This window comes from Bos indicus, chromosome 7 (genome assembly GCF_029378745.1).
Source record: "Bos indicus isolate NIAB-ARS_2022 breed Sahiwal x Tharparkar chromosome 7, NIAB-ARS_B.indTharparkar_mat_pri_1.0, whole genome shotgun sequence".
Taxonomy (NCBI): Eukaryota; Metazoa; Chordata; class Mammalia; order Artiodactyla; family Bovidae; genus Bos; species Bos indicus.
The window spans coordinates 72,008,472-72,030,618 of NC_091766.1; the positions used below are offsets into that span (position 1 = coordinate 72,008,472).

The 22,147-nt window shown below is 40.2% G+C and overlaps 1 protein-coding gene and 1 long non-coding RNA gene across 5 annotated transcripts in view; one reads left to right on the forward strand and one right to left on the reverse strand.

Moving 5' to 3' along the window:
* The window catches only part of LOC139184217 (uncharacterized), a 181,977-nt gene that overhangs the window by 147,011 nt on the left and 12,819 nt on the right, over positions 1 to 22,147 (forward strand). The window contains exon 3 of the long non-coding RNA XR_011567786.1: positions 18,713 to 18,747. This is a non-coding gene — a long non-coding RNA (uncharacterized lncRNA). The remainder of the gene's footprint in view (positions 1 to 18,712; positions 18,748 to 22,147) is intronic.
* ATP10B (ATPase phospholipid transporting 10B (putative)) overlaps positions 1,281 to 22,147 on the reverse strand; it is a 389,291-nt gene continuing 368,424 nt past the window's right edge. For all 4 annotated transcript variants that reach the window (XM_070793948.1, XM_019965354.2, XM_070793949.1 and 1 more), the window contains 3 exons: positions 20,946 to 21,050; positions 11,075 to 11,262; positions 1,281 to 4,522 (listed from right to left, as the gene is read on the reverse strand). In XM_070793948.1, coding sequence (XP_070650049.1) covers positions 4,063 to 4,522; positions 11,075 to 11,262; positions 20,946 to 21,050 — 753 coding nt within the window. In that variant the 3' untranslated portion in view covers positions 1,281 to 4,062. The remainder of the gene's footprint in view (positions 4,523 to 11,074; positions 11,263 to 20,945; positions 21,051 to 22,147) is intronic.

Below are 22,147 nucleotides of genomic sequence, written 5' to 3' on the forward strand. Positions count from 1 at the left end.
AGTGCTTGTGACCAAAGTCACCCTTACTTTACTTAATAATGGCTCCAGCACACACCAGTAGTGATGCCAGCAATTTGGATATTCTCTTATTGAACCTAATTTATACATTTTATCATAGATAAGTGTGTATAGGTAAAAACATTGTGTATGTGTGTATGTATAAAGTGAAACTGAAAGTCACTCAGCCGTGTCCGACTCTTTGTGACCCCATGGACTATACAGTCCATGGAATTCTCCAGGCCAGAATACTGGAGTGGGTAGCCTTTCCCTTCTCCAGGGGATCTTCCCAACCCAGGATTGAACCCAGGTCTCCCGCATTGCAGGCGGATCCTTTACCAGCTGAGCCACCAGGGAAGTGTGTGTGTGTGTATTTATGTTTTATATATATATATTTTTTATAAATATATATTTATATTTCACTGTTATATGTGGTTTCAGGCATCTACTGCAGGTCTTAGAATATAACCCCCTTGAGTAAGGGGGGACTGCTGTATCTACGTTGAAGGGTTGCAGTGAGGTTTACATGATAATATGAACTTAGATCTGCGCCTAGGACACAATAAGTGAATACAGTTGTTACCATCAACAACATCATGGGGCACTTCCTCTTGCTTTTTGAGTTCTAGTCCCAGTGACCTCCTTTCTTTTCTTTCTCCTCCTCTTCTCCCTCTTCCTTCTTCTCCTTCCTCCTCCTTTATTATATATCAAACTGTGCCTTTTTCAGGGCTTTCATACTTAAGTATCTCCATTTAGAATGGTCCTTCCCTGTACCTTGTTTTCATGGTTAGGGTCTCCTCCTTGAAAAAGCCTTCTCTGGTTACCCCGAGAACCTCCTGCCTCCCATCATTTCCATTCTTGTTTCATTTAATTGTGTGTCATTATCACATTTATTGATTCCTTGAATATTGTCTGGGTCCCCTTCTAGACTAAATCCCTTGAAGGCAGGGGCTGGGCCTGTATGCTTGCTACCCACCACCCTGCTGTGTACAGGGGGAACTCACTTAGTGTTTGTTGAATGAGTGGGTGAAAAGAGGCGCCTAATCAGTATGAGTTTGAGGTTGGTGTCAGGCTTCCAGGAAGAGGAGACTATACAGGTTGGAGATTCAGAGAGAGAGGGGAGAGATTGTGTATGCTGCTTCTAATTCTTACAGCTGTTTAGGTTTGTGTCAGTCTCTGTTGGATCAATTATCTTCCTGATACCCTATGTCCAACAAGGATATGGGCTTCTTTAAGAAAGAGATGGGTTTCTTACAACCCCAAGCGCATTGTCAGGCATCTAGTAGGGGCTTAACAGAAGTTTATTGGATCAATAAATGGATGGATGAATGAGTGGATGTCAAGAAAGATGGAGGGGCAGTAGTACTCAGACTGTAGGCAATGATAAACATGGTTTCCCATTTTTTTTCTTTTAATAAAGCATAATATATTCCCAGTCAATCTGTAAAAGGTCATGAATGTATAAAAATGTATTAATTACAATCATTAGCATTATGTTACAGAGAAAGAGTTGTTATAACCTTTTTCCCTAAGATGGCACTTGGATGGACACAGTTGGTTTGCTTCACAAAAAAGGGTAAGAGTAGGTGACCAGTTGGCCTGGTTGGCCCAGGACTGAGGAATTTCCCAGGCTGTGGGGCTTTCAGTGCTAAAACTGGGAAAAGCCCAGGCAAACTGGGATGCTTGATCACACAGGAAAGAGAGCAGGATGAGAATGCAAGGTGTGCTTTGGCATTTATGTACAGGTGATATTTTCTCAAATTTTCTCCATGATTTTGCTTCCTCTTAGCTCTCAAATAAAAATCCCTGTGTTATTATCAAGGATGTGACAGCTTTCAAAGGGTTTGAACAACCCCATGTAATTTTTGCTTAATCCTTATGCTGAGTCTAGGAGGCAGGGCAGGGGAGGCATGCTAAGGCAATGCTCCTGGCTCCTAGAGAATACGGGCAGAGAAAAGGCTCCCATCTCCATTTCCTGAGGCCAGTGCTCTTCCCACTACTCTGTTCTTTTCTGAAATGTCCCACCTGTCTCATCTGGCTTTCAGGAGTAGACAGGAATCATAAAGGAAAAGGAAGGACCCTGAGATCCAAGCTTTGGCTCAGTCCCCTCATTTGGGACAATTTATATTATTACTGCTTTGCCTGATACATTCACCTGCTCCTCCTCAAGCCGTCTTCATGAAGGATTCCCCTGAAGTCCCACCAGCTGGCCAGTGCTGGCACCATTATGTGGCAAAGTCAGTGAGAGAGATCCGGTATATTGACTCAGGATGATTCCCCAAATGGCCCTTCCAGTTAAGGTTTGCCATCAAGATGGCCAGGAGACCAGCTCACTCTGCCATCTGTTGGCTTGATTGTTGAGCTCTTTTTGGGTGCTTTTCCTAAGAAGTTATTCAAGTGATGTCAATCTGTGGGGTGGCTGTGACTTGCCACAATTGTTTCCACCCTTGTATCAATACTTTTTGCTCAGTATCTACGTACCACCTTAAGGCGGGTATTCACCTTAAAAGGCTGGGCTATGCTTGCCCATTGTAGAGCTCCCTTCTCTTGACAATGCATTAGAATCCTATCATCCATTCTTTTATTCCAACACTGTTTTCCATACAAGTCATCTATGTAATTCTTCTTTTTCCTGTGAAGTGAGACTTCCTCTGGCTCTCCCTTATTCAGCTGAAGCCTGTGATGTTCTGGATGAATGGGGTTTAACATTGGTTCTACTCTTTCAGATGCTGTTGTTTGGGCTCAGAGTTGCTCTGTCATCTGGGTTGTCTATTCTGGGTGCAGCTGTGCAAAAGTTTGATCTTGGAGTTTGCCTTTTCTGAGAGCAGAATGCGGATGGGTACAGTTTTTCCCTGCAGCCTGAAAGCAGAGTGTTTCTATGAAAAATTTCATAAGCTGAAATGGTATAAACAATGAAGCAGTTACCTTAGGATACATCTTGCTAACAGATGTACAAAATACATTGAGATAAGGCACAGATGCTCAGATAGAGTTCAAAGCTATGGCGGTTTGATTCTGAGGTGCTGTGCAGTTCCCAGGGAAGGAGGTTGGCAGCGCCACTGAATGCTTGGGTAGAGGTAGCCTGTACCTCTAACCACTACCTCTAACCAATGGCTGCAAAACGAATGCTGAATGCTCTTTTCACCTTTTGGTAAAAGGAAAATTCTTTTTGGATTTCTTTTGGTTAGCAACAATAGGTACTAACATAGGTTTTTCCTTAAAGGGAAATGGTGTAAGGCAGACTTTGGAGAACTTGGGGATATTTATACTTTTATTTAAAAATAAATAAAATAAATATCTTAAAGAAGAGTGTTGCCTATGTCCTCTTGGTAGATTCCCCAGACTGTGGGACATGTGGCCTATTAGCTGAAGCATGGGGTTACCGGTGTACCTCTTCACTTTCACATGTTGGTTTTCTTTCTGCTCTTACGCTAGCTGTGGCCTTAACACCTTTGGAAGTGTCTGTGGCTCTGAGTTCAAATCTGGTTTTAATCTTCAGATGTCCTTTTCTTTGGCCTAGAGCAGACCCAACTCTGAGAATGGAAGAGGTGTTAACCCTGACATGACCATTCCTGCAATACTCTTGAGATGAGGCTCTTGTGTGTATGAGATTCTTCTGAAACTTGAATTCTTGGCACTAAGGGATGAGGTGATGGTTTGAGAAGGCCAGAAACCTCCAGATCTTGAGAGGTCAGTTAGTCAAGACACTTCTTGGCATCTTGAAATCTGATGCAACCCAGTTGCATTGGGTTGTAGGCTGTCATTATCCAGAGGGTCAGAGAATCTCTCCGGGCTAAAGAATGAAAAAGCTCAATGCAATAGAAATATTACCTCCTTATAAAAAACCATTTACAAGATGTGCTGCCTGGCAGCAGGAGAAAACTAGAGGTTGACTGATTTCCAGTTCTTTTTTGTTAACCCCCTTGGGGCCAGTATGTCCTCTAAGGGTGGGGAGAAGAGAGTAAGACTGGCACATTCTTTCCTCCTTGAGGAGGAAGAGTCACGGTTAATTAAGCCACTGATCAGGTGGCCTCCTCTGAGTGTGTACAGATGTCTGTAGGCCCCTCATATGGTCAGTGAGCTCTGGGATCGGCGGTGGCCACCCCGGCTGAAGGGCCGGTTCGAGTTAGTCTGTCCACTTGAGTAGGCGCCGGATGCCACCATCCTACTAGGCTCCAAGAGCAGGTGCTCCCCAGATGAGAATTTAGCCCAGGAGTCCGCTGAGTATGAGTCATCCCTTGTGTGGTCTCTGCTGCATCTCTCTCCAGGCAGTACCCAGTCCTCCTCATACCTCCGCTTGGCAGGGCTCAAGTTCTTTGGGGTGCTGCTTCTGAAGCTCTGATCTGAGGCAGGTGACCCCAGACGGTTGGTGGGCTGGGCCTCTCCAGGGATGGTGGCAGGCCTCTGGTGGCTTCTCCAGCTCTGGATTTCCAGCTCTCTTTTGTCCACAGGGAGTTTGTCAATTTTCTGAGCTCTTAGGATTGGAGACTTCCCGTATGTCCCTTGTAGAGTCAGGAAAATGTACCTGGTGGGAAATAACAGAATGAAGATATTTTGTGACTTCTGACTTCTCGAATTTCAGCATTGAAAGGACCCTTAGAATCCAAGTCCCCACCCAGTGGAGGATCCCCTTTGCCACTCTGTTAACTGATGGACCAAATCTATGTCCAGGCACTTCTGGTACTGGGGGAGTTCAGCAACAAAATGTAACAGCTAACATTTGTTATGTACTGTACACATAACTCATGTTATTCTCCCCCAAATCCCAAACAGTTGTTACTTTTGTTGCCTACTATGTACAGACATGGAACCTGAGGCACTAAGAGACAATGATTTGTCCAGAGCCATAGAGTGGTTGAGGTGTGGTCAGGACCCAGTGCCCTGGATTCTGATGCTTTCCTCTCACCTACTGTGCATGTGGCCATTCTATTTCTGGGCTGTTCTAATTTAGGCAAATTTACTTGCTTTGGAGTGTCAAATCTTTGTGGAACTTAATAATTTTTAAGTAGTTTCCCAATACATATTCTTTTGTTGAATCCATGGGCTATGCCAACTTCAGAGCATCAGTATATTATCACTATTTGCTAGATGACGATACCATCGAGGCTCCAAATGATGAGCTGGGTTTCCTAAGGTCTCCTGAGAAGTTGACAGATCTCCCTGATGGTTAACTCATGGTTCCTCTCTCCTACCAAGCTGCCTGTAGTGGACTCTGGAATAGAAGTCTCTATATGTGGCTCAGATCATGAACTCCTTACTGCCAAATTCAGACTTAAATTGAAGAAAGTAGGGAAAACCACTAGACCATTCAGGTATGACCTAAATCAAATCCCTATGATTATACAGTAGAAGTGACAAATAGATTCAAGGGATTAGATCTGTTAGGCAGAGTGCCTGATGAACTATGGATGGAGCTTCGTGACATTGTACAGGAGACAGGGATCAAGACCATTCCCAAGAAAAACAAATGCAAAAAAGCAAAATGGCTGTCTGAGGAGGCCTTACAAATAGCTGTGAAAAGAGAAGCAAAAAGCAAAGGAGAAAAGGACAGATATACTCATGTGAATGCAGAGTTGCATAGAATAGCAAGGAGAGATAAGAAAGCCTTCTTCAGTGATCAGTGCAAAGAAATAGAGGAAAACAATATAATGGGAAAACTGGAGATCTCTTCAAGAAAATTAGAGATACCAAGGGAATATTTCATGCAAAAATGATGGGCTCAATAAAGGACAGAAATTGTATGGACCTAACAGAAGCAGAAGATATTAAGAAGAGATGGCAAGAATACACAGAAGAACTGTACAAAAAAGATCTTCATGACCCAGATAATCACGATGGTGTGATCACTCACCTAGAGCCAGACATCCTGGAATGTGAAGTCAAGTGGGCCTTAGAAAGCATCACTACGAACAAAGCTAGTGGAGGTGATGGAATTCCAGTTGAGCTATTTCAAATCATAAAAGATGATGTTGTGAAAGTGCTGCACTCAATATGCCAGCAAATTTGGAAAACTCAGCAGTGGCCACAGGACTGGAAAAGGTCAGTTTTCATTCCAATCCCAAAGAAAGGCAAAGAATGCTCAAACTACCGCACAGTTGCACTCATCTCACATGCTAGTAAAGTAATGCTCAAAATTCTCCAAGTCAGGCTTCAGCAGTATGTGAACCATGAACTTCCAGATGTTCAAGCTAGTTTTAGAAAAGGCAGAGGAAGCAGAGATCAAATTGCCAACATCTGCTGGATTATGAAAAAAGCAAGAGAGTTCCAGAAAAACATCTATTTCTGCTTTATTGACTATGCCAAAGCCTTTGACTGTGCGGATCACAATAAACTGTGGTAAATTCTGAAAGTGATGGGAATACCAGACCACCTGACCTGCCTCTTGAGAAATCTGTATGCAGGTCAGGAAGCAACAGTTAGAACTGGACATGGAACAACAGACTGGTTCCAAATAGGAAAAGGAGTACGTCAAGGCTGTATATTGTTGCCCTGCTTATTAACTTATATGCAGAGTACATCATGAGAAACGCTGGACTGGAAGGAGCACAAACTGGAATCAAGGTTGCTGGGAGAAATATCAATAACCTCAGATATGCAGATGATACCACCCTTATGGCAGAAAGTGAAGAAGAACTACAGAACCTCTTGATGAAAGTGAAAGAGGAGAGTGAAAAAGTTGGCTTAAAGCTCAACATTCAGAAAATGAAGATCATGGCATCTGGTCCCATCACTTCATGGCTGAGAGACTGAACTGAACTGAATGCAATTAAAGTTCAATTAAAAATAAAAAGTACATGATATTTTACATGTTTCAATGCCAGTCTAGGTTCGATGCACGATACTGGATGCTTGGGGCTGGTGCACTGGGACGACCCAGAGGGATGGTATGGGGATGGAGGAGGGAGGAGGGTTCAGGATGGGGAACACATGTATACCTGTGGCAGATTCATTTTGATATTTGGCAAAACTAATACAATTATGTAAAGTTTAAAAATAATATTTAATTAAAAAAAAAAAAAAGTAATCCAACTGGTCCAGAGGACATCTAAGGTCTTTTCCAAAAATAATCCTTAATTTTTTTTAACCTTCTAAGAGCCTTATAAGCAGAGATGCTCTTATCCTTCTGTTATGTCTAAAAGATTCCAGATGACCTCAATGCGAGCAGGGGTTTCTGAAGACCACAGTAGATCCTACGGAATCAGAAACTTTCCCCCACTCTTTCTCATCTCACTCAGGGAGGCAGTACAGGTGGCCATGCCTATGTTTTTCAGGAAAGACTCAACTTTTGCCTGGAAACTAGAATTTCCACAGTTTAAACATTTCCCCCAAGCTATGAATTTCCTTCTCTGTGCATTTAGAACAAATAACTGTCAAGTTCCTACAATGGGCCAAGCCCCAAGGGATTAAGCTGTGAACCAGGCTGACAGGATTCTAGCTGTCAGAAAGCACAGGAACCAGAGTTAGAAGCCACGGAAACAGTGAGTGTGTCACACACATGATCTGATGTTAGAGACCTTCCTCGAGGAGGAAACAATAAGGCTGGGGGCTGAGGGATGCACAGGAGGGAGCCAGGCAGAGAAGAGGTGAGAGCCAGATTCTGGGCAGGCTGCCATGTGGAGACTGAGGGCAGGAGTTGGGTAAGAGGTCACAGGTGTCGGTAAGGCCAGAGCAGGCAAGGACCTCGGGGAATGTCTTGGGTTTTGTAATTATTGTAAAGGCCTTGGCAAGCCCTTGGAAAGTTACAAACGTGACATGATCACACTTTGACACAATGATAATGGATTAGAGTAAACCCAATAGGAGACTATTGAAATAATTGGGAATGAAAGAATTATAACCGATCTATGGTGGGGGCTGTAGAAATGGAAATAGCAGATGGATTCTGTTTAACAAGATAAAACTACCAGGTCTTGGCAATGGATAAGAGAGGGCCATGTGGTGGTGGGTGGTGTCTCATGGGCCTGCCTTGATCCTCAGTGGGTAACAGTGGATACAAGGAACTTGGGAAGAGAGCCATGCTTCCGGGAGGGTGGTGGTGATAGAAGGTAGATCATGAGTTAAGTTATAGATGTCTGCCACTTTCCTCAGACGTGCCATGTCCAGTGCTGGTGAGGCTCAGGTAGCTAGAAGGATGTATCTGGGATTCTGGAGAAAGATCTGGGCTGGGAGTTTATATTAGAGATTCATCTGTGAAAAATGACATTTAACTTCACAATAATGGTTGCTATGTTTATGGAAAGGACTAAAGTTAGAAGACAAAAGAACCCAGGACAAAGGCTTGACGTATACCATGTCATCTTTGAACCAGTAGAGGAAACAAGAGGTAGGAGAAAAACCAAGAGTGTTGTGTTACTGAAGCCAAATGAAGTGTACAAGGACTGTTGGGGCCTAGTGTAGCTAATTATGCTGCATTATGTTTTAAAGTTGTGTGTGAGTAATTTTACAGATAAAAGTTTGCTCTCAGTTTAAAAGAATCATACAGTTCCTTTATACTGGTTGAATTAATTAGACTAAGATTAGTGAGGTCATGGTTAGTGGCTAATTATCACAGGCTTTGTGAGTGAAATCAATCATTATAAATACAGCTTACATCTTTAAGTGAACAAATACAGTTTTCTACAGCAAACATTCTGCCATGTAGATTTCTGTAACAGAAATTAATCATTCCAAGGTTATAAGTTAACAGTCCTTGGAGCTATTAAAATAATCCTTTCTCTGTCAAAGGAAATCTCTTTGCCTTTTTTAGTAAACAGAATTAAGTAGGAATTCAAGTTTATGATGATCTTAGAATAAGCAGAGATTTAACTTGCATGCTATGGTAACTGGCAAGAAAATATTTGCTAACTTTCCCTAGCTTGTCCCTCATCTGTTTAACAAGATATAATGGTGAGTATTTGTCTTTTCCAAGAATGTCTGTGCTTTTCAACCACCCTTATCAAGCTGGTAGCCTCTGGCTCCAAGTGTGTCTTCTAACCAAGAATAAGACAAAGAACCAGAACTCTTTGTAGATGATGAACTCTTCCTCTACCCCAATTAAGACACCTCACAGAGGAGGTCAGTCCTTGGTCAGAGGTGATCACAGCCATATTTAACCCCAAAAGTGTGGATGAAAGCATTTAACACAGATACCTGATATCCTTTTCCAATGAGGACAGGACCTTCAAGGTCTTTCCCAGGATCTGTCTCCCAAGCGGGGGTGGGAAATATGTCCCCCGAGGCTTGTGCTTACTTGCCTCCCAGTCTTCAGTCTCAGGGCCCTTGATTAGTGCTAATCACTCTTACCTGTATTATATGTCTGAATTGTCTACTGGATGGTAGACTTCTTGAGAGAAAGAGCCCTATTTTATTCATCTTTCTGTTTCTTTAACATCTTTTTTTCTCATTTATCTCCGAGGGCAGCCTTTGTGATAAGAACTATGCTAAGTGTGGGTTATATAATGATAACAAGCAGGATACTTCTTTCTAGGAGTTCATGACAAACAGATAAAACAGACAGTACGTGGGATAAAGGTAGTGACAGATACAACCAGGTAACGGGAACACATGATCTGTTTCAGCTTGAGGGTGGTAGGTGAAGTCACAAACGGGTTCAGGAATTGGTCACACCTGGAATGATGTCAAAGGATGAGGAGGTCTGGTAACAGGAAGGACATTTTAAGTAGAAGGGTCAGCATGAACACAGGCAGGAAGACAAGAGGGCACGCAGACTTTAGGAAAGGTCCAGGAAGAACGGTGATGTGGAGCCCAAAGTTTGAGGCAGGGACTAGGGAGATAAGGCTGTGGAGACCAGGAAGGGCCAAGCAGGGAGACCATGTATATTTAGAACAAAACCATCTGTTGAGTTTACAGGAGTGTTTGTCATCTTGATATGTTCAGCCTCTAAACCCTGCATCAGATGTCAAGGTTCTGAGGTGTCTTAGGAAGAAGAAAGGGAGCCCAAACTAGGTTAAGCATGTTGCCAAACTCATTAAAGGAACCAAAGTGTGCTAATGACTTTCTGCCTAATTTTGGATTAGAAAAAGTTGTCCACAGTATTGTGATGGCCTCTTGACTATGGCTTATAATGGTAAAGTAGCTGAATTTCAAAGATTCAGAGTGACAAGATCCTGAGGATGGAGAGGGGCTAGGTCTTGCCTTTGAGTACAGCATCATTAAGTTCACCAAATACTCTGACATAGAGTGTGGGCTGGAGAATAGAACACTGGCCTCTGAGTTGGGAGAACAGACTTCCCCTGAGATTGGTGGTGAGCTGGTGGACACATTCTGGTTCCTCTTGGGACCTCAGCTGTCCCATGAGCAAGTGGGACTACAACCACAGCTCTGTCTAATTTCTTAGGTGATTTTGAAAAAGTAAAATAATGAACTAGATAGAAAAGCATCTGTCAAGAGTAAACCCCAAGGACATGTGAGGCATTGTTGTTGCTATTTTGTTTTGAAAAGCTGACTGTAGAGGCTATAGACTGGAAATGTTAGAAATGGTCACTCTGCGGAAGTGATTTATTTGGCTAATATAGGGTGTGTGTATGTGTATGCGTCTGTGTGTGTTCTAACAAATTTGAGTAGTATTTAAAACCTGGATATTGCCTGCAAAATTTGTGGGAAAAATCTAAAGCTCTGAAATGCTCATCTTGGTTTTTCCTTGTGGCAGTGATAGGCTGAAGCTTAGAAGTTCCTTCCCCAATGCCTGTACTCCACCTGGCTTGCTGCCATTGCTTACCTGTCCCTGAAGGCATTTGAAAGTGAGACTCCTGGGCTGATGAATAAAGGACTACAAGAGCTTTTCAAAATGATTCTTTATACACAACAAGATTTGTATGGCAGGAGGGGAGAAATTAGTACTCTCATTCTACAGGTGTCATAACAGAGGCCATGCCAGATTCGGTGACTTTGCCGCTCTGTGGCTGACCTGGGACCAGAGTCCGTGCAGTTTATGGTTCTTTCTGTGCTAGCTCCCTCCCTTTGGAACAAGAGCCTCAAGCATCCCAGCTGGGGTCAAACTCCTGATTCTTAGGCTATGAGAACGGCTGATGGAGGAGAGTGGTAGTTCTAGGAAGGAAACAGCACCCGCTGCTCAAACCTTGGGAGAAGAGCCACGGCCGGTGTGAGGAAGCAGACAAGGTAGAACGTGGGGTCTGAGAGCTGGCCTTCCATCACCCAGTAGGGATTGGTGGGGCTGTTGCAGGTGACGCAGATGGCATTGTACGCAAGGGACACCACAAAGTACATCAGGAAGCTGCCTGCGAGAACAAGCCCGTGGATGGTGGTCTGCAGAAGGAAGGAAGTAAACACTGCTGAGGGGACAGTTTAGATCTGCGGGGAATGCGCTCATGCTACTTTAACTTTGTTTTACACTTTTCTTTTTGGGAAATGCAACATACCGTTTTTAAAAGTGTGCCATTTAATGGCTTATTATAAAGTAAATACCTATGTTGCTACCACCCAGAATTTGAACACAGATACCCCAGACACCCCTAAATCACCTTGACTTTTGTGATAATTTTCATGATATTCTTTAGTCTTAAAAAAGTTATATTTTGTGTGACTTTTGTCTTTTTTCCTTAATGTGATGATGAATCAGTCTCTTCCACATGTGGCTGTCAGGTATTCATTTCTGAAGCAGCGCAGTCTTCTGTAGTCTGATCTCATTTTGTCCTGCCTCTTTTATGCTTCTTCCAATTCCTGTCCTCTTGTAAACTTACTGATGATTTCATATAATTTCATTTCCACCTCTACTAGTTTGAAAGTTATGTATTTCATTTCTATTCTTTCAGTGATTACTCAATAAATGACAGTAAGCAATCTTAACTTACTGTAGTATAAAGTTTATATTTCCCTCCTCCTAAATTATGCAAGGGCTTTAGAATAAATTAACTGTTTACCTTCTTCCTGATTTATGTCTTATTGCTACTGTATATTTAAATTCTATCATCTTTGTAAATCACACAAGTCGTTATTACAGTTTAATATGGTCAATAGTCTTTAAGATTTACTTACATGCTTGACACTTTCTATGCCTTCATTATCTCTTGCATTTTAGGTTTTCCATCTTAACTGTATTTTCTTATACTTTTAAAAAAAGTTTATATTGAAGTGTAATTGATTAACGATGTTGCATTAGTTTTAGGTGTATAGCAGAGTGATTCAGTTATATATATACACAAGTATCTATTCTTTTTCAAATTCTTTTCCCATTTAGGGTACTACAGAATATTGAGCAGAGTTCCCTGTGCTATATAATAGGTCCTTGTTGGTTATCTATTTTAAATATAATTCTGTGTACACATCAATCCAAAACTTCTAGTCTATCACCTACCCTTTTTCCCCCTGGTAACCACAGATTTGTTAAGTCTGTGTTTCTGTTTTGTAAATAAGTTCATTTGTATCATTTTTAAAAGATTCTGCATGTCAGTGATATCACATGATATTTGTCTTTCTCTGCCTGACTTCACTTAGTGTGATAATCTCCAGGTCCATCCATGTTGTTGCAAATGGCATTATTTTACTCTTTTTAATGGCTGAGTAACATTCCATTGTATATATGTACCACATCTTCTTTATCCATTCTTCTATTCAGACATTCATTGGACATGTCTATTCAATTAAGACAATAGCCATGTCTTGGCTATTGTAAAGAGCGCTGCAGTGAACATTGGGGTATCTTTCCTTGTACTTTTCGTTGATCGTTGAACAACAGGGGTTTGAACTATGTGGGTCCACTTACATGTGGATTTTTCTCAATAATACTGCAGTATTGCCTGATCCATCATTGGTTGAATCCACAGATACAGAGGACTGATTATGGGACTTGAGCACCACAGAATCTGGTGTTTGCATTGGGTCCTGGAACCAGTTCCCAGTGGATACTGAGGGTGGCTATACATCCTTTAGAATTTTTCTTTAGTGGAAGTCTGCTGATGATATATTTTCTCATTCATTATTTCATCCTCATTCTTAAAAGATATTTTTGATCTTTTTTGGAAGTTATTTTCTTTTAGTATATTTAATATAGCATTTCACTATTTTCTGGGCTTTCCAGGTGGCTCAGACAGTAAAGAACCTGCCTGCAATGCAAGAGACCTAGGTTCAATCCCTGGGTTGGGAAGATCCCCTGGAGAAGAGAACGGCTCCCACTTCAGTATTCTTGAGGCTTCCCTGGTGGCGTAGATGATAAAGAATATGCCTGCAATGTGAGAGACTTGGGTTTGATCCCTGGATCGGGAAGGTCCCCTAAAGAAGGGAATGGCTACCCACTCCAGTTTTCTTACCTGGAGAATTCCATGGACAGAGGGGCCTGGTGGGCTACAGTCCACGGGGTCACAAAGAGTTGGACATTATTGAGGGACCAACTTTCACTATTTTCTGGCTTCTATTGTTGCTTCTGAGATGTTAGCAAAACTTTTTCTGTTGTTCCTTAGAAGGAAATCTTTACCTCAAAATCTGGCTGCTTTATGATCCTTATTTTTGTCTTTAGTGTTCTATAGTTTTCTTATAAGTGTGGCGTTTTTAAAAAAGATATCTTGCTTGAGTTTTGCTAAACTTCTTGACGTAGCTTGATGTCTTTTGTTACTTTTGCAAAATTCTCAAGTCACTATCTTTTCAAATATTACCTCAGTGTCTTTCTCCTCCAAGACTCTAATCAAATGTATGTTAGATCTTTTAAGATACCCATCTTATCTTTTATATATATCTTCCATAATTTTCAGTATTCTACTTTTGTTTTATATTCTGGATAATTTGACCAATTCACCAATTTTCTCCTCAGCTCTGCCTAATCTGCAGTTAAGCCAGCCATTGAAATTTAAATTAGTTATTGGATATTTTAATTTCCAAAACTTTTACTTGGTCTTTAAAGACAATCTTCTAGGTTTCTTTGTATGGCTTACCATACATTCTTGCAGATATTTTAAAGCTTATTCGTCTTTAAACATAACAAACAAATCTTTTCTATGAGTTATTTCTGATAATTTTAATACCTTAAATATTTGTTACTGATGTTTGTGCTTGTGATCTTTATTGATGAGTCCTTGTTTCATTTGAACTTTATTATTTGTGTGTGTGTGTGTTTAAAATTTTTTCTTAACTCATTTGAGTTATTTAAATTTCTTAATACAATCAGTTGTTATATAGTACAAATATCTTAATGTCTACTGTTGGTTATTATAATTGAGGTAGAGTTGATTTCCAGTATTGTGTTAGTTTCAGGCGTACAGCACAGTGATTTAGTTACATATATATGGTCCATTTTCCAGGATGAGTCCTTTATATTGACTCTCCCTGATCTGTTCAGCACAGTGGGGACAATCCCTACAGTCTCTGCTGGGGAAAGGAATGCAGGTAAGTGTACCCTTACTCTGAAGGTAGAGCATTTGGGGCCCTAAAGTAATGTGATCTCTTATTAGATTGTCACTACAGGAGCCTGGGTTTTAATTTCTGAATATTATGTTCAATGAAGTCTGCCAAAAAGTTCATTTTAGGCAGGGTTGCAAACACTCTCAAGAAAACATAGACTTTGGCATAGCTTGCTTCACTACAATCCCACTTTTCAGAGGTGTTGGTCTTTAATTATCCTATCAGCCTTTTCATACTTTTAGAGATGTATACATATATATACATACTCTTTGTATATGTTTATATATATATATATAATATATTAAAATGTATATACACACAAATTTATTTTTTTTCAGTGGAAGAGATGTTTTGAAATATCCTAGCCCCTGTTCCTAGAGAAGAAAACAGTTAGCTAACATTTTTCAGTCACTTAGGTGAGGACTGTGAAAACTGACACAGCTATTAAAATTCATGTTAGATTTTGAGACTTCCCTAGCTATCCAGTGGTTAAGACTCTCTGCTCCCAATGCAGGGGGCACAGGTTTGTGGAACTATGATCCTGCACGGTACAGCCAAAAAAAACCTCATGTTTGATTTCTACCCAAGGAAGACAGACACTCTCCCTCTGCTTCAAGCACTTGAAAAAGGGAAATACTTTCTTCATAATGATGGTAGTAGCTGACTCCTTTCCCCGGAGCAACAAAAATCACCAGTGACTACCAGGATACCTGGTCTAGAGATGCATTAGGTGGATTAATAGTGCTGAATGGTGAGTGAAAGGAACAAGTTCTCTGTTTTAAAACATGCAGTGCTCTGAGAAAGAAGGCTGAATGACCAATCATTACTCACTTAATATACATTGCGGTCTGATTATTTACAGGGCATTTTTGAAAGGTTAAAAAAATATCTAATGGTTAAGAAGGTCATGGAGAGAAGAGTTCCTCTTGTGAAATATCTTGTGCTACTTTTAAAAAAGAATGTAATTACTGTGAAATATTTCAAGCAGACAAACAAATCTCACGCACGCGATGTCCAGCTTTACCAGTTTTAACCTTATGCCATATATATGGGAGCAGAATCTGTCACTCCAAAATGTGTCTCTGGCATCAGGATTGCCTTGAGCTGATTGTTTTTAAGAAACAGCAGACAGAGGAGAAGCTCTGAAAACTGAATAGATGTTTTCTTTTTGTAAGAGATATTTATACTTATAAGAGAAATCTCCATTTGTAAGGGTGTCTCCCTCTCTGTACCAGGAAAAAGAAACATTCTAAATTTCTAGAAAATCTATCAACTTCCACATCTGGCCTCCCCTAACCCCCAAACTTCTTTTGTCTTTAGTTGTAGTATTTAAGGTGGTGGCTAGGGCCATAGTTTCCTGGTCTTTTCCTGGTCTCTCTCATGTGTATAGGAAATACTGATTAAACTTTTGTTTGTTTTTCTCCCATTAATCTGTCATTTATTACAGGAATGTCTAAGCTGAGACCTAGAAGGGTAGAGAGAAAATTAGTTTTTCTTCCTCTACACACATTTGCCTCAGATTTTATTAAAAGGAGCCTTACAGATACAATTCTACCACCATGTATCCCTTGCAAATGCCTTTTCTTTCATCTTGAAAATAAATTGTGTTCATCATTTTTATGTGTATTTTATATGTACATGTTTATGTATCCGTGTTAATGGATACTTTAAAAATTTTATCATGTAGATATCCTTCTGAATTCTTTTCACTAGCCAGTATGCTGTGGAGGTTTATTTTTGTTGCTAAATGCTGTTCTATTCATTTTAACTGTTCTAGTATATGACTATGCTACTATTTGCTTTCCTGTTGGTGAACATTTAGGCCGTTTCCAGTTTTTAAATTTTGCTTTAAAGAATAATGATGTAATATCTTATATATGTCTATGTATGTCTATGTATATACATGTGTAAAAGGATCGTCCAGGTTGCATATTTAGAAGTGGAATTGTGTCACAGCCTGTGAATACTTCTAGCTAACTCTTCTAACATATTCTTCTAGCTGTTTTCAAATTGCTTCTCCAAAGTGGTGCTATCAGTTTATAGTTTACCAACAGAATATGAAAGTTCCTAGGTTAGGCTTTATTATCTTTAATGAAGTAGTATTAACTCATACTGCTGCTGCTGCTAAGTCGCTTCAGTCGTGTCCGACTCTGTGCGACCCCATAGACAGAAGCCCATCAGGCTCCGCAGTCCCTGGGATTCTCCAGGCAAGAACACTGCAGTGGGTTGCCATTTCCTTCTCCAATTAACTCATATTATACTACATACCATACTATAGCATATATACTATATACTACAGTAGTATTAACCCACACTACTGAGTTAATTTGCCAATATATTATTTAGAATTTTTACATTTATGTTCATTGAGGAAACTGCTTTGTAATTTTGTTTCCTAGGACTGTCCATGCTCATTCTGATATCAGAATTATTCTAGCCATGAAAATTGGATTTGAATCCATGAAAAAGTTGGTATGACATAGGAATTATTTGTCCCTTATAAACTTGGTCAAACTCACCTTTACAATCCTTTGGCTTTGTAACCTTAGGGATAAGATTGCTGATTTGGTTTCTAGAATGGTGATTGGTTTATTCAGCTTTGATGAATGATTTTGCCTATAGCTTGGTAAATTTTATATTTAAAGGATTTAACTTGGCTTAACTTTTCAGAAAAATATTAAAAATATTGATTCCATTGACCATTGTATACATGAGATCTGCATCCATGAAAACAGAGGGCTCAACACCATTTTATATAAAAGACTTGAGGATCTGTGGATTTTGGTATTCACATGAGTCCTAGAACCCGTCCCTGCAGGTACTGAGACACCTGTGTATCCATAATTGCAGTCTTTTTCATTTCTAGTACTGTTTTCGTGGCCTTCTCTTTCTGTCATCTTTTGGATAAGTTTTGTCAGAGGTGAGTTTTTTTCCCATTTTTGGCTACACTGTGCAGCATGTGGGAATCTTAGTTATGTGACCAGGTATTGAACTCATGCCCTTGGCATTCGGAGCATGGAGTCTTGACCACTGGACCCCCAAGGAAGTCCCAAGAGGTGAGTTTTCAGTAGTGTTCGAAGAGCTCAGTTTTGGTCTTATTGACCTTTCTTTGATTTTTCTCTCATCTTTTTTTCTTTTCCATTTTCTTTAGGTTTACATGGTATTTTTTAAAGTTTCTTAAGTTGAAATTTTAGCCTCTTTTTAATCTTTTTGTTTTTAATAGTAAAAGCTTTAGCTGCATCCCACAAGTTTGCATATATATTTTTATAGTCATTCAGCAGCAATAAGTATAATTTCCATCATGATTTACTTTTGACCTCCTAAATGATCTGTTTAGATGTGCATTTTGAAATTTCCACGCATGTTAGGCTGTACTTTCATTGTTTGTATTTATTAATCTAAATGCATTACTATCAGATAATAGGTTCTTTATGATACTGATTCTTTCAAATTCCTTTGTGATTTAGAATTTGGTCTTTAAATTTTTGGTGTATGGTCAGGTGTGTTTGAAAGATGCATATTTAGTATCTGTTTAGAGCAGGATTTTACATATTGGGGCTAACTGCAATAGGTCAAGTGTGGTAATTTATTCAAAGCTTGATCTGTGTCTGTTTTGATAGAGTTCTATAAAAACATCATTCTAGAATTGTAATTTTTTCCATTTCTCTTCATATTCATGGGATGAGAAAGTCCTATCTGATACTTCTGGCCATCATTTTCTTTGTTCTTACCTTTTCCTCTTCCCTACAGCCTGGGGAATTGATAGTTTCCTATATTCCTCTAATTTCTTCCCTCTCCTTTATGTTAATCTTAAGTTTTTAGTAATTGTAAGTATTAAGATACTTTAAGATTTATGAGGTACTAAATAAATTAAGACTTTAAGTTGTGTATTTCTTGTCCTATTCATACAATGAAGACTTCAGCATAAATTACCTACAGAATAGCCTTTCCTTACCATTACGTTTTTTCTTGCAGTTTTAGCTTTTATTTTCTTTCAGGTTCTTGCGTATTTCTCTCTTCCTTTAGTGAGGGTCGGAGAAGGCAATGGCACCCCACTCCAGTACTCTTGCCTGGAAAATCCCATGGACTGAGGAGCCTGGTAGGCTGCAGTCCTTGGGGTCGCTAAGAGTCGGACACGACTGAGCGACTTCTTTCTCTTTTCACTTTCATGCACTGGAGAAGGAAATGGCAACCCACTCCAGTGTTCTTGCCTGGAGAATCCCAGGGACGGGGAAGCCTGGTGGGCTGCCGTCTATGGGGTCACACAGAGTCGGACACGAATGAAGTGACTTAGCATAACATAGCATAGGTGGTAGACCTTATAGAGTTTATCTAAAAATGTCATTTTTTTTTTTTTTAACCACAGGCTACTAAGAAGGGACAGAAACATGTTATATACAGGTAAGAAGGGGAAAAGAGCAAACATACAGCTGTATTATTTGCCTTTGATTCTGCTGTTTGATAAAAATAAATCATTTTCTCTGACTGAATGAATATAGCAATGACCTAGGAGATTTTTGTGGCCTTCTTAGAGAATTAAAATCAGTGTTTCTCCACTGGTCGGGTGGGTGTACTTCCCTTGGGAATCTTGATTTATCAGTCCTAAGTGAACTAGCACCTAAGTGTAGTGCTTGTGTACAAATAGTGTAACTGTTTGCTATTTGGCCTTAAGTCTTTGAAGATAATTGCTCCACTATTTTTTGGTTTCTATTGTTTCATTGCTGTTAATTTTCAGGTAATCTGTCCATAGTCTCTGGCAGACTTTAAGACTGTTTCTTTTATACTGTACAGTTTTACTACCAGGCACTATATCCAGATTTAGTTTGATTGTCATTCTCAGTGATGACCTCTTCAGTACTTCTCTAACCATTCTTTCCTTGTTCTTCTATTCTATGAGTTCTATTATGTGGCTGTTAGAGTCACGTATTCCAAATATCATTCCTCTTGATTACATTTTCATATTTCTGTGGCATTCTGCATAAGTACACAATACTTTCCAATTTTGGTAGTTTACTCTTAGCCAGTGTCCAGTCTAGAGTGGATTCCACAAATTGCATTTTTAGTTTCAGTGACAAACTTTTTGCATTTTCAAGAGTTCTAAATATTTCCTTAGCTTGGTTCAGTTCCTAGTATTAAAATTATGACTGCCTTCTTCACAGTTTCTGATAAAACGAAGTGGTTTCTCTGGTGGTTCTGAAAGAGATTTATTTAAGCTTGACTAGGCCTTTTTGTTTTTATCACTTTGTTCTATCTGTCATGGCATGAATTGGAACTACGGGGTTTTCAAGATGGGAACTCTGTGATCTGGAAGCCCCCTTGGGCGGCTGTTATCAGCCACTGCTTGGTCCAGCTTGTGACAGCAGGGGGAGGGAAGAAGTTCCACTGTAGAAGGTTGGGAATACCCTGAGCCTACTTAGGGAAGTTTCTAAACATTTAATACAAATGCTCTCAGAAAGATTTGGTTTTTGCCAAGCTGAAATGGTTCTTTCCATAAAGTGGTCTCCCTGCACCCATCAATCTTACCTCATCACACTATTGGCACAGAGGTTAAAAGGTCAAGAGTCAGCCAGCTAGGCTTTAGGCTTGCTTCTGTCTTGTACTGCCTGGGGAAAGTTTAACCTCTTTATATTCATTTCTGTATCCGTAAGATGGGAATTAAAAAAAATACCTAACACATGCATATGTTGCAAAATGATTTCCACAATAAGTTTAGTAAACATCCATCACTTTGCAATACAGTTGACTCTTGAACAACACAGGTTTGAACAGCATAAGTTCACTTATACACAGATTTTTTTCCCCACTAATTACATACTATAGTACTGCATGATATACTGTTGCTTGAATCTGTGGATATGGAACTTCAGATATGGTGGGACAACTGTAAAGTTACATGTGGATTTTCCCCTGTGTGGAGGATTGGTGCTCCTAAACCCTAAATTGTTCAAGGATCAACTGTGTATGTCAAGTCATTATGTTGTACAGCTTAAACTTATCCAGTGCTCTGTGTCAATCATATCTAACTAAAAAAAAATCTTATCTAAAGGGCTTTGGGAAGTTAAGAAAGTACATTAAAATCATAGAGGTGTGTACCTGGCATGTAATTTTAAGCTCTATGTTTTTTATAATTATTATTGACTAGTCAAATTTAATAAGAAAGCTAGCGTTACCGTTTTGAATTACTAAAAAGTGATATTTGGACATACTTGATATGTTATGTGGAGACAGTCTTCTAATCTTTTACCCCCAATTAAATGGACAGCACAGCTCTGTAACATCGTCTCAAGTATGGTCAGTCAAATGTTTCCCTTGTCTCTCAAACACCCATGACTTTTGAAATCGAAAGTACCTGTTTTGGCAATACACTGCCTCATTGTATTACATGTCTTAGTTATTTCATCCTGACTAGATGGTGAGCAAGTTGAGGCCTGCAATTCTACCTTCTCTACTTCTTTATCCCTGTTGAAGTGGATCACAGGTACGAGCTCAGCATTCGTGTATTCAGTGGATCAATGATACGGAGAAAAGCAGCTCAAATCTGAATGCAGGGGATGGAGAGGAACACAATTTTTAGGCCCAAAGGGCTTGGGGGCACTTACCCAGGTCTTCATTTCCATTGCCTGGTGCAAGAGGATTGTGGCAAGGGAGATGGTGTTGATGGGTGTTCCAAAGGTAAAAACGTCGATATCAGAGTCCTTGTAGGTCTGCAGAGCAGGAACAAACAGGCACTGTCAGCTGTGCCCAGGGACTGAAGGCCTTAGTTTGGACAAGTAAAGCATCAGTGGAGGCAGGTGTCAAGGGAGGGGAAGGAATGGGGAGAAGCTGTCCAGCTACTGTCGTGTGGAACTGACTGCAGGGACAGACAGGAGGAGGAGTGAGTTGATAGGACTAAACTCTTCAAAATGCATTTGCAAAGGAAGCCATGAAGAGTATCCCAGAGCTTTGCAGAATGAGTAAACAAAAAACTGAGTACCTACCAGGCACAATGCCAACTGCTAAAGATACTCCTGTGTCCACTTTCAAGGAGTTTAGAGTCTACCAGGCAGGGCAAATGTGGTACAGTTTAAGGGTGTAAATGCTAAAATGGAAGCAAGTACAAGGCACTTTGGGAGTACAGATAAGAAGTCAGCTGAGACTGTAGTAAGGGGAATTGTTCTCTTGAAAGGAGAGAGAAAAGGCAGATCAGGCAGAGGCCAGAACTGAGGGTGAAAAGTCCAAATCATCCTAGATGGAAGAGTCCTAAGTGGTAAGTCTGCTGATCACACAGTAAGGGCAAAAGAGGCCTGACTAGGGAGGGTGTTGTAAACCAGGAAATTCTGAGAAAGCACAAAATGCTTGCCTCCTCAACACCCATCATGTTGCTGTTTGCAAAAGAACATGATCCAGAAACTAGGCAGATACCACTGTTTTCCTGGCACAAATTACTCCACATCTGAGCTCCTTGTCTGGGAAGAATACAGCTATCCTACGCTACATACATTCTCACTCTGTAAACTGGGGAACTGAATTGAGATGGGCCTGGTATCCTGTGCTCCCTGTATTCTTATTTTATTTCAGATAAGGTAGTAACTCTTATTATCAGAACTTGGAAGCACAAATGTAAAGACAAATCAAGAGGTGTAAACTCAAATACCTTCAGTGTTCAAGTAAGAAGCAGTAAATGAGTGAGTGAAGATGGCTAGGCGTGACACAAAAGGGCACGGTGGCGACTATGACAAACTAGAGACCAGGTCCCCATCTAAGCAGGGTGGTGAGCCAACTCTGGATTTTGCCATGATCCAGTGTAATAACTGCTTTTAAT